General features: G+C 36.8%; 2 protein-coding genes and 1 long non-coding RNA gene across 4 annotated transcripts; 1 reads left to right on the top strand and 2 right to left on the bottom strand.

Annotated features, from left to right (window-relative positions):
* Positions 1–164: 164 nt before the first annotated feature.
* LOC106156101 (uncharacterized) lies at positions 165–12048 on the top strand. 2 transcript variants are annotated; one of them, XR_015332240.1, is made up of 4 exons: positions 165–1876; positions 2282–2388; positions 3060–3136; positions 3652–12048. It is a non-coding gene; the product is annotated as an uncharacterized LOC106156101 (long non-coding RNA). The 2 variants fall into 2 exon arrangements; XR_015332239.1 differs by lacking the exon at positions 165–1876 and adding an exon at positions 1883–1967.
* On the bottom strand, positions 2375–5585 carry LOC147764848 (uncharacterized). The gene is made up of 3 exons (XM_087002844.1): positions 5443–5585; positions 4390–4522; positions 2375–3537 (listed from the first exon to the last, which is right to left on the bottom strand). The coding sequence occupies exons 1-3, from the start codon at positions 5526–5528 to the stop codon at positions 3409–3411; spliced, it is 348 nt and encodes a 115-aa protein (XP_086858970.1). The 5' UTR covers positions 5529–5585; the 3' UTR covers positions 2375–3408.
* LOC147764847 (uncharacterized) lies at positions 9484–10353 on the bottom strand. Its single transcript, XM_087002842.1, has one exon. It carries the CDS (start codon positions 10351–10353, stop codon positions 9484–9486), a length of 870 nt encoding a protein of 289 aa, XP_086858968.1.
* Positions 12049–13392: the final 1344 nt, after the last annotated feature.

Genomic DNA, 13392 nt, shown 5'->3' with positions numbered 1-13392 from the left:
TTTTTTTCTGGCTTATTTGTGTTTGTTTTCCCAAAGGAATGTCATACCAGGGGGATTAGTTTCGTTTGAAAGAGTAAACTGTCTAAAAACAGCAAGCTTACTTGTAATGTCCATGTAAGAAGAGAGTCTTTTAAGGGGTTTTTATCTGACAAGCAATTTTCTTTGCATAGCTCACAGAAATATTTAATGTCTGTTGCAATTAAGATTTGAGTCCAAATCTTTCCCTATTAATGTAATACCTGATGTAGACCTTACACACTTTTCATCAAAATTTCATTCATAACATACATGTACTTCTATGAACAAAATGGCATGAAGCTTTTCTATTTTTAATTGAGGGAACAAGTTGATAAATATGGCTAATTGTAAGCCAATGTATTTTTCTTTTCTTCTTTAGGTGGCAAAGGCAGGACTCTCTTATGGTTCTTTTTCTGTATATCCCGCTGCTTTGTCATATGTTCTAGGTTTACAGCCATTTTTTGGTCTGGTGTAAACATTGGGAAGTTAAACACCCTTTTCTCCATCTATTCATTTAGTTCACTGCAGTTGTCATCATCTGAATGTCGCTTTTCCAGTATTAACTACTGGTTGTACCACTGAGCTGTAGTCTCTTGGCCTGAACAGTAGAACAAAATGAGTGAGTTTAAAAAAGCATAATAATTATTATGTCAGTCACCTTTTACAAGAATGATTGGTAGAATAACAACTTTGGTGCACTTGACTTCCACTGCCATATCCCTTGTCCATTTGTACAAAAAAATCTATACCACTTATTTTTGTAAAGATGATGTTTTGTGACCAGTCTGGTCAAACGTGTCAGTGTCTTTCCAACTCTCACTCAGTCATACACAAAGAATTTCAACAAATTTCAATACTGCTTATAACTACCAGTACTACTAAAGAAATTCTATACTCTAAATATACAACATTAGCTACACCAATTCTTTATTTTAACATACTCAGTTCAATCAAAATCAATCAAGACCAAAAAAGTAAGTTTATTTCATAATAATAGTATAGTTTTTATAACAAATAGCTTATGACCCAAGCCGGAAAACTTTAAAAGAACATGCATTTCACATCCTAGTTCTGTTTGAGCACTTGAATGATGTTTAGCACATAAGTGTCACCTTCCATGCACAGACTGCAAGACTTAGTGTATTTGCTTGTTGAAGTTGTCAGGGTGGTTATCATGTAGCTTGGAAAATTTGCACACGCTTAGTGTAACCACTCTTTGCAGTCTGAACATTGTATCATATAGGCATGGTTGGGATTTCTGCATTGGTTACACTGAGAGACTTCTGCCTTGTCTGATGGTGCTTTTGTCAGTGTCTGGCCCCTCTAGCTTAATCTTCAGAAGGTCATTTAAAACTTAATAGCTCAGGCGCTCCCTTCTACCAGACTTTTTTCTACATTTCTCTGCTTGTAAACTCAAGATATCATCAAAAGTTTCCAAGTAAACCATAACCCATAACATAAGGACAGTTCAATTCACCGTTCTGAGATGAGTGATTGACAGCATTGTTTTAACCAATAGAACCATATAATTAATGTCACGTGATACGCATGTGTAAACAGCCGCCATCTTACTGGACAAACAATCATCTGTCCGGTGTATCAGATTACGCTGAAGATTTTTGCATTTTTTGTCACTTAAGAATACGTTTCTCCGACAAAGTCATGTCAGTAAAACACTGTTGTTATGGGTGTTGCAAATCTGATTCTCGTTATCCGGAACGAATGGAAGAGGTGTATTTCATTGCTTTTCCGAAGCCAAAAACACAGCTGGAGAAGTGTCTAACCTGGATTCGTGCATGCAGCCGTCACACAACTCTGCGTTAAGAATGTTACAAAAGACACTTATATATGTTCAAAGGTGAGTTAAAGCTCTTATTTATGCAGTGCATGCAGCCGTCACACAACTCTGCGTTAAGAATGTTACAAAAGACACTTATATATGTTCAAAGGTGAGTTAAAGCTCTTATTTATGCAGTGCAGACATTTACTTATTCAGTTTATTGCAAAAACAATTTATTTACAGTAAACGGTATACAAAACGTGAAGATGGCGCCGAATATTAATATGGCGACAGACTTAGTAAGTTTGTAATGCAGGACAGGGAATGTAACAGCCACGCATCGTAAAATTGTGTATTTTCCCTGGTTACTGGGGCTTTTTCTGGTTAAACCACCGGTGTTATGAAGATATGTTTGATGTTTATGCCTTTAAACTATAAACCTTTATAATAGAAACTATACATTTTTTCATTCATGACATGTAGCATTTCAAAAGTGCCAGTGGCCCAACATCAGATTATCCTGATCCTGTTCCCTTTGACAGCAGTGTCTTCAGAAAAGCAAGGAAAAGACTATAGCAGGAGGTTGAAAGGTAATATTATTATACTACACATCAAAACATCTGAGAACATGTAAATTAGGCATAATTTTCAATTACTCATTTCTTGGAAAAAAAAAATGATTGAGAAATATGTACACAACAGAATGTGCTTTGTTCAAACTAATACCCCCGTCACACTTATTTGCAATCAGCAGGAAATAAGCAGAACCAACCGGAATGAATGAAATTTAAAATTCGTACACCATTCGGGAGGGAATTTCAAATTCTTACAGCTTTGTGAGAATGTCGCTAGAATACTCGGAATGAACATCAAATGATTCTTGCACATTCCAGATAAAGGACCCGTCACACTAGAGACGGAATGAGCAAGAATGCCGTTGGAAATACAATCCTTTGTACATTCCTGGATATTAGAATAGCTGACCCTAATGTTTTGCTCATGCTCAAAACTTTTGAAATCCATTCAGAGGGAAATTTATTTGGTTCTGGTGTACAAGTGATCACAAAATTTATGGATAATGTTCCATGACGTAAAGAAAGTTTTTAAAAATTGGACTTGTGGCCTCAATTCAATTATTTCATTTAACTGTGAAGCATATTCTTGATTTAATGGCCCCATTATGCCTATTTCAGCTTTATACATAACAAAAATTTCATAGATTATAATTTTTTTTCGTTCAAATAATTTTTTGTTCTTGCAGTGATGAGAATAATTCGCATGCATCTGACTCAACTGTTGAAACAGAAACTGGTACAGGCACTCAGACAGAAGAACAGTGTAAGTTTATGTCAAGTTTAAAGTATTAGACAAAAGTGGTTTTGCAAAGTCTTTGGAAAATCTGGATAGTTTTTATAGAAGTTCTGCCATGTAAGCTTGATCTGGCATAATCCTCTGAATTGTGTAAATACAATAAATTCACAGAAGTCGCATCCTGTTATCATGAGCTGTCCTTGAATTTGAGCGTAATAGCCATGGGTTGTTTTTAATCTTATTTCCCCATTATTGTTTTCAAGACAAAAATTGGCAATGTCTTCACATGCTGCCAAAATTTACATGTTTCTTGCTGTGAAGGGACATTTGATTTCTGCAATTCCAGTTTGTCCATTGTCACACAACTTTCTATCTGGAGTTGCCCCAATTCCGTGGACTGAATCCGCTGTCCCTTTGATGTTTCTTGTCTGAAATAAATCAGTCATAATTAAAAACTAAATGTATATTTAAATAAGAAATCATGTCAGCATATACATTTATTATAATTGTAAATATATACATATATTTTTTTTTTATTGCAGGGGTTTCTCCAATGGACATGTTAGCTATAAATACAGATTAACACATATTGCGTGGTGAATTAGATTTGAAAAATACCAAAATCAAGCAATTGGAGTCAATGATCATGAAATTGAAAGATGAAAAAAAAAGCAGCTGAAGGAAAAAATTGAGGATCAAATGAAATTTGGAATAGACAGCATTTTAGACAAAGAACCGAAGTTAAATATTGCACAGGAATTGCGGTTGCGGTTTAAAAGCGGCTTAAAAGTTTGTTCAAATTTTTGATACCAGACAACTATATACTACAGCATGAAAAAGGTCGGAATGATATTAAAATTTTGACACAAGAGGACTGCTTATTTTCAGTGTTGATACAGTTACGTCACAATTTTGGTTTCAAGGATATTGCCATTAGATTTGGTTTAACTGTTCAGTCTGCTGGAAGTATTTTTAATACATGGATAGCCCACATGCATCATAAGTTCGGACAACTGTCAATATGTTGCTTTATAACTTTATTTCAAGTTACTTTTGTCACTGATAAAAGCTCAAATGAAGATGATTAATTATTAAAAAGTAAATTATAATTGTAGAAATAACTTTTAATTGCACTTACTTAAATGAAAATGTGTTATATAGAAGCGAAAAATGCTTTTATTGTATACAGTGATTTTTTTACCCCAATTTTGCCACTTTTCGGCCAAAAGCTGATAAGAACTTGTTGTCGAAATGTTATGTGATATCAAGCAGATTTTTACCTGATAAGATAGATATGAGCCAAGTTGCACTTTTCTTAATGGTATATCTACATCCACTGAAGCAATATAGGCCAATGGGTTCCCTTTCAGGTTTTTGAGGATGTTGATGTCTTGGTGGCTTATCTTTGGTAATCTGAAGTTCAACAACATTTTCACATAACTTGAACACCCAGGTTTTGAAATAATACTATTAAATCATCTAGTGTAATTTGAGTGTTACACATTGTAACACTACACTCAGGTCCAAAACAGAAACTACCCGATGTCAGTACTGTACATAAAAATATTATCTCTGTAGAATTTTATTGCTGAAAAGTATATAATAAAACCACAGAATGGGCTTTTAAGCATATGAGTAATTTGTTATGATTTATCTGGGGAAAAGCAAAATAAAAGCATTCAGCACATAGTTGAAAACGGACAATTCTGGTTTCGTGAAAATAAGAAATATCTATATTTTTTAAAAAATTTAGTCAAAACATACTGGGAATAGGGATAAAAAATGCAAGTAAACAGTCTACTAAAATAGCTCACTGAGATAGCAACCATTTGGTTTTCTAGAGGTGGTTTGGAATTCTTGTCTGGTGAAGAAATTTTAAATTATTTTCTTGATGCAGTGAGACTAATATTTTTTCTTCAAATTTAAAATTTCATATGGTAAGAATTATTTTTACAAACTGTCAAAATCATCTTTACTCGAATCTATACCTCCCCCCCCCCCAAAAAAAAAAAAAAAAAAAAAAAAAAAAAACAAGAGAACACTCAATACGTTTTCAAGGGTGGTTTTCTAATTATTGTGTGTAAGACAACACAGAAATCTAATAATGTACTTGTAATAAACACCATTTGACCAAAAATATATTTATCACATTCTGAGTGACTCAATATCGTGTGCAGAAGTTTCACTGCACAAATGTAAACATGTCCACTGTGGTACTACAGTAGGCTAGATATAAATGATAGATCAAATGAAAGGCGTGAACGGCGTACGCAACAATTGTACCTCTAAAAGAATCTAATTGTAAGAAAAAAGTAGAAAATGTAAAAACTTACCCGGCTTTACAAGAACAAAATGAATCTGACAACATTTTATCGCCGATTTCGATTTGGAGTTTGTGCGGTTCTTCAGTTTTCCTCATCGAGCGCCAACATTGTGCGTCACCATAAATTGTTCCGTTTCCCTCAGAAATCTTCACATTGTGAATATAACCTTGCGTAAAATAGTTCAGTCCTTTTTGAAGAGCCTTTTTTTGACACAGATTCACTATTCGGAAGGAAATTAACTGCGATATTTTCTGGTATGTTCTCTAAGGAATCTGACACCATGTTTGTCTGCTCGGTGGCCATTTTGACTATTGCTTGTTATACCTAGCAACAGTATCTAAGGGGGCGGAGCTTATCCGCTCATCTCGGAACGGTGAATTAGGCAGTTTAATTATGGTACCATAAAAATTAAAACTAATTTGGTTGCAAATCTCTTTTGAACAGGATCTTTTATCATGTGCAATTAAGAAAAATGTAAAATGCTGAGGCAGAATGCCAATATCTTGTTTAAAAAATAGCCCACAAAGAGTCATATGATATAGGCACCATGCCTAGTTATAGCCAATAATCATTCCAAGTCAAAGTCTTTAATTTACAACTAATACAGCAATTATTTATGAAATGAAAGTTTGCATGGCATAGGCATGCAGATTAGTTCTTAATGCTGTAAAAACATTTCATGCCGTGGAATCAGCAAATATGAAAAGAAAACCAGAAGTCCCATGTCATTTCTACATTTTCTGTTCAGAAAAGAAGTGCATCTGGTTAGAGGATATTCACCTGGACAGCCTCATTCCTTAATAAAGTTGCTCTAAACTGACATCCATACATTGGTATGAGATATTTCAATATTTAGCTGAATTTTGAACAATTGCATGAAAACCCCTCTGTCAGGAAAAACAACAGCGCATTTCCATATGTTCTGAATGTCTCCTTTATTATTTTCGAAACTTAAGATTTCCACTGAATAAAGATCAGTTTCCAGATTATCACAGTACATAACGTAACAGTAACTAATGCAATGTAACAGAGAGGTACACGTGTACTTGCCGCCGATTCTTATCTTGGTTAGTTTATGCCGTAACTTGGCGCACATATGGTATCAAAGCATTCAGTGCAGTCCACGGAACATCAACACAGTCTTTTCCAACAATAAATCCCATCACTACAACGTCCAGCGCTTAAAACGCTTCCACACTCTGTCTGAAACAGTAACGTCAACATGTCCATCTACACAACCAACATATTAATTAGTCTGACGACAACTCCTTAACTATGTAACACTTTTAAAAACTATTAACTAATAACAGTAAACAGCTGAACTACTTAACTACTGAAGTTATACATGAACTCTTACTCTATAATAAACTTAGTAACTATAATGGAACTCTTGAAACAACTTGACCATTTCTTCACTTACAAATGTGAAACTTAATATAACATCTAGCACAACTTCATATTTAACACAACCTACTGAGGTAATCTGCACCCACATTATCTGATCCCTTAATAGCTTCAACTCTGAAATTATTCTTCCCCTTGACTGGGGACCCACTGTGTGCCTCAAGGTATTGCTCTGCTAACCTGGTCATCTCATCAACAGTCCTTGGCTTCCTTTCTTTTAAGAACACTGACAGTTCATTGGAGCATGCCGACATAAATTGCTCTCGTATGATGAGGTCATTGATGCTTTCTACTGTATCTTCAACTTCTGAGAGTTCTTTCCATCTTTGATAATATCTCTTCATCCTAGCAACAAATTGAAACACCGTTTCCCCACTGTCAGGTTTACAGTTTCTGAACTTAAACCGAAACCTATATCTCTTCAACAAAGCTACTTTCAAGTTGTCATAGTTATTAGCTTCCTCGGCTGGCATACTAGAATACGCCTGCAGACCTTAACCAGTTAACAATGGGCTTAGACTCACTTCAACCAACTCTCTTTTGGCCACTGCTGACTAGAAGCAAAGCGTTCAAAACAATCTAAAAATGCATCCATGTCATCTTTATTTTCATCGAATGCAGGTAACTTTGGGCGTGACGCCTTAACACTTGTTTCACTTGAGGTACTTGCACTGAATTTGGTCTTCTGTTTGCCCAATTGTACCTGGAGCTTCATCTTTTCTATTTCCATATGCTCCTTCTCTAATGCCCGTTGCTGTTCTTCTCGCTGAAACTTTCTGTCAAGTTCTTGCTTTTCCATTTCTAATTCATGGTTTAATCTTATCACTTCCAATTCCTGTTCCTTTCTTTCATCTTCACGGACACGTGCTCTCACTTCACGCTCTAGGTACTGCTGTTCACATTTTGCTACATACTCTCTCAATTGTTCAGCTTCATACCCTAACTTTTGACCATCACTGATGTATTTACTCGTATCCATGCTGTAGGATGTTTTCTAGCTGTCTATAGGTAAAATGAATATCTACTCAACTAAAGAGTGCTACACACTACTCTACGTACAACAGTGCTTTACTAAATCACTTAAGTATATTTAGCACTCTATCAGTCCTATGTCACCACACTGTACCACTACAGCACACTACCACCTACATGTACTGTTTGTACCTTCACTTAATTACACTCATGTAATTTAACACTGTTGAATATATCCACACACTGTACTGCTTGTAAAGTAAACACAACTAAAGGTAACACTAAATCATCATACCAACACATTACTTCTCTTTGTAATATGAACACTACCATTAGGTACAACTGTATTACTGCTAACCACTGTTAGGCAGTACCAACACATTACACCTTTTGTAATGCACAACACTACTATAAGGTACAACTGTATTACTGCTAACCACTGTTAGGCAGTACCAACACATTACACACTTTTGTAATGCACAACACCACTATAGGGCACAACTGTATTACTGCTAACCACTGTTAGACAATACCAACACATTACACACTTTTGTAATGCACAACACCACTATAGGGTACAACTGTATTACTGCTAACCACTGTTAGACAATACCAACACATTACACACTTTTGTAATGCACAACACCACTATATAGGGTACAACTGTATTACTGCTAACCACTGTTAGGCAGTACCAACACATTACACACTTTTGTAATGCACAACACTACTGTCACTGATAACATTTAAGTGTCAGTTGATCAACTTGAATAAACACTGTCAGCTGCATGGGCTATAACGTTCATTACACCAGTCCACATCTAGTATCAAACGGCACACAACTGTAACTAACGGTATGATAGCATATGTTCCAGTCAGTTCGTTTCACTACACTGAGCATCACACAGTAATTATAGCTCTCAAGGCTGCAACTCACGGCATATGTTGAAATCATTTGTTCCACAGTCAGCATCGTTCCGCTGTCTTTATTCAGCTCCCGGACGAGCCCCCAAATTGTCAGGAAAAACAACAGCGCATTTGCATATGTTCTGAATGTCTCCTTTATTATTTTCGAAACTTAAGATTTCCACTGAATAAAGATCAGTTTCCAGATTATCACAGTACATAACGTAACAGTAACTAATGCAATGTAACAGAGAGGTACACGTGTACTTGCCGCCGATTCTTATCTTGGTTAGTTTATGCCGTAACTTGGCGCACATATGGTATCAAAGCATTCAGTGCAGTCCACGGAACATCAACACAGTCTTTTCCAACAATAAATCCCATCACTACAACGTCCAGCGCTTAAAACGCTTCCACACTTTGTCTGAAACAGTAACGCACCGCATGGCCCCGACTCTCCTCTCCTCTCCTTTTTCGATCTCTCCTCCCCAGGAGAGCTTAATTCTCTGACACCCTCCTTTCCTTTTTCACGAGCCATTGATCAAAACATTTCTCAAAGTCAAACTTGTCCAATCCTGGCGACTCCAGGTATAATGCCATCAAGTGATCCATGTGCTCCACAGATATCATGTTTCTGGAGTCTGTCTTGATGGCATTATACCTGGATATGCCCCTCTCGCAATTCACAGACGTAACTGGCAAAATCAAGCCAATAGCAGCTAACTTACTCAAATTTAGGTAGGTATTACAGTTCGGGTGTAAAAACACTTAAAAAAATCTTCTGCTGACCAATTTCTTGTAACTTGGTGACTGCATAACTCTGTAGAGGAGAGGCCATTCCATCCTCACTGCCTCCTTGTCCACCAATGACTGGTATTTGTCTGCCAATTCTGTAATGTGTGTAGTGGCCTCCTCTTTGGATATCAGTCGACACTCAGCAGGCAAAAAATCCTTAAAGCATGACATTATATCATGATTGGGGAAACAAGATGTCAATCTGGTTACTACTTCATCAATATAAGCAGTTGCTGCTTCCTGAAATTTCTCCCGATGCCCTACACAGTCCTTCAGTTCATCCCCTGCATAGGATGTATACCCAGATCCATCTGGGATGCTGGACAAAGCCTGCAGTGCTTTAGACAAATAAGGTCCTAGTGTTGTCAGCATACTCTGAATCCCCAATATGGTTGCATCAATTTGACTTTTGATTGCTGAGTAAGTAGCATCTTGCTTCTGCATGATTTTGGACAAAATGCCCAACATCCCAACTACATCAGCCAGAAAGTGTGCCATCAATACAAATCTAACCGTCCCCATTTGATCCACTCCCCCATGCAGGACAGCCCTGCCTTGGAGATTCCTTTCTAGGGCAAGGGTCTGTAGAGCTGAAATTACTGGGCCGATGCACCCTGCTAAAGATGATACACTATCAGCAAAAGAGAGCCATCTTGTAAAAAATACTTGGTGAATTTTGCTCGCTTTCACATTGCTCATCTCTTTGCATTGTTCCAGTACACACTGGAATTTTGGCGAAAACTTCAGAGCTTTTGCAAACTCATTCAAGACTGCGATAAATTTTCCCATGTATGGAACACTGTTGGCCGCTTTCTCACTTAATAACTGTAGTCGGTGTGCCATGCAATGAACTGACACAAGGTGCCCAACAAGTGTTTAAAGCTGTAAAGAAAAAACAAAAAGAATATTATTATTATTATTATAACTATTTAATAAAGGAAATAATGCAAACACAAAAGTAAATCAAAATTTCATCTGATACAAAATCCTAAAGCAACATTCAAACACTGTGCTTTCCTAAAACCTTTACTACAAGTATGGTAAAACTATCTCATGAATCCAGCAGCCTGCATCTTGGATTTACAAATAAATCATTCAGTAAATAATGCTAATGATATAATAAGAAAACAACAAAACAAGAAAAGACTACCCAAAATATATTTGTTTGACCATGAAACTGTATTGTAAATAAATGATAAAATTTCTTGTTTTACACATTAATAATAATATATTACCGTGTTGCGACACCATTGTGAACTCCAGACATAACACTTGCCCCATCTGTGGCTAATCCATACAATTCTTCCAATGGCAGGTCATTCTCCTGTAAAATCTGCATGGTGGCATTGAAAATAGATTCAGAGTCCTGACATTTCAGTTCTTTCACTCCAATAAATGATGTTTTCATGGAGTCAGTTTTGTCCAAGAAACGCATGAAAGCAATCACTATTGATTTGTTAACGCAATCAGTAGCTTCATCAATTTCAATGCCATAGTATGGATATGGACTGCTTGCCCGATCTTCCAAGATGTCACCCTTCACCATGCTGGCCATTACTTCATAAATGTCACTTATGGACCTATGGTGTTGGTAATGAGTATCAGACACGCATGTACAGGAAAACGCATGTACAGGAATCTGTCATCTCAACTGTAAAAAAAAAAAAAACGATTTAATTTACTCTCTGCCAGTGACCCTTGAGTGATGACGTGGTCTGTGTGCAAAATTTACTCAGAGAGACCCCTGTGATTTTTGGCACAATTAAAATGCTCGCGCAGGACATTCTTTTGTCTTTGCACAGTGGGAGCCACCTAGCCAGACCAAGAAAAAAAAATTAACAAAATAATTGTTTTACTCAAATTAATTAAGCAACTACTGTATCACATACACCTTTGCACAAGTAAACTTACATTTTGGATTTGAAGTTTGATTAGTTTTGAATTTTTCACTGAAGGAATGGCTTCCTTTGCTTGTGTCAGGACAGTTCGCATCTGGGCTATAATGGCATTTTTCACCGTGTTATGAGCATGATGGCAAGCCTTTTGCAAACTTTTTCTCATTGTTGGTAGAGATGAGGCTGTCCGATGATCTACAGAATGCATGTGCTTTACCAGGTCATCCTTCTTTGTTGTAGCCAGTTTCTTTTTGCCTGATGTCAATACATTATCTTTTTTGGCATTAATACAGGTGACACACATAACAGCACTATGACCACAGTCAGTTCTTATTTTCAACCATTTGAACTGGGCCATCCACCCCTCTAGTTAACCACCAGGGCCCGGTTTTATAAAGGACGTTTACCACTAACCAGTGTATAAGCCTAACCAGTAGTTAAATTCTCTAAACACTGCTAACTAAACAGCGGTTAAAATTGTGTTTTATAAACAGAGTTTAAACAGCCGGTTAGTTAACGGACGTTTAATTTTCTTAACAAGTGTTTAGTTGCTATAAACAACTTATCCAGACCATATTTGGAAATAAAATTCCCCAGAATGCAATAGGTTTCTATAAACAAAATAAATATATATGATAATTAATTGCTCATTTGTGTTGTCTGCTTTGATCTACTTTGGAAATATGTCAATGTCCGAGAAAAAGAGGAGCAGAAAACAAAACTGGTCTGTCAGTGAACAGACTTTACTGGTGGAGCTGGTAGAGGCAGACCACAGCACCATCAAGAACAAGCACACATTAAGCTTGGACAACAAGTCCAAGCTTGATGTGTGGCTCAAGATTAGCAGGAAAATCACTGCTGTTGGTACAGCTAGCAGAATACATGAAGAATGTAAAGAAAAATGGAGGCAGCTGGTTACTGCGGCCAAGAAAGCTCACTGTGGGCTACGCAGCCATAGTGCCAAGACTAGGGGTGGAGCTCCTGCTCCACCGCTGGATGCCACAACAGAAAAGATCATACAGCTGCACAAGGACGACCCCGCCTTTGTGGTGTGTCCGATGGGTTTGAGACAACAGGTACTTCATGATTAAATTATTTTACAATTATTGATTTAATAAATAGATTAGTAATTTTATAAATGCTATGCTGACGATAATGCATTATGTCGTCTGCTTCAGAGACGTGCATTTCAAATGACCTTGACCTTACACTCGTCGAGACATTTTCTATTGGTGGAACTCAAGAAAAAGCAATTAATGTGATTGTTACCTTTTATTATGATAAAAACCTGCGTTGAACATTTAGACATGTATTTCCATCCAGTGCATTGTTCTTGGCCTCTTTTACTCTTAGATAAAACCTCCGATGCACTACTGTCGTAATGTCCCATTCCCACGCTGTCGAACATGTTTCAGAAAAAGTACAAAAAACAATATTTCCTCTACTGTGAAAAGATCTAACAGAGACCGTAACCATACATCCAAGCATACTGATAAGTGCATACTTCTTGTTCCGTGTACTGTTAGATAAAACCTCCGTTACAGTAATTCCATCATTTCCCAAATTCCTGAATGGTCCCGCGCCGTATCATCGTGCACGTTCCAGCAAAACTTTAAAAAAATATATTTCTTCCACTGAATAGATCTAATGGGCATTGTTGTCCTCAAACTAAACATGTTGATCAGTGATAATAATCCCAATATCCTACCCAATCCTTGCAAATGAGTTAAAAAATACAGCGTAAGCTCTTCCATGAATCAAACGGTAAAACCGAACTGCGTTTGAGCGCACTTGTTTTGACCAGTTCAAAAGTGAGTGACAGCTCAGAACTGGGTCACGAGATCATTGCGTGCCAGGCAAGAGTACTTGAGCAAAATTACAATGGACTTGTGTCTCTTTTGAAACTTAGATACCCACTCTCCCACATACACTAAAATGAGGAAAATTTGCTAATGCCATTTCCATGTCATTTTTACTATCACAAATG

Source organism: Lingula anatina, chromosome 1 (genome assembly GCF_051362555.1).
Source record: "Lingula anatina isolate TDL-2025a chromosome 1, LinAna3.0, whole genome shotgun sequence".
Classification (NCBI taxonomy): Eukaryota; Metazoa; Brachiopoda; class Lingulata; order Lingulida; family Lingulidae; genus Lingula; species Lingula anatina.
The sequence above is the reverse complement of the archived record's forward strand: the minus strand, read 5'-3'. Positions and strand labels throughout refer to the sequence as shown.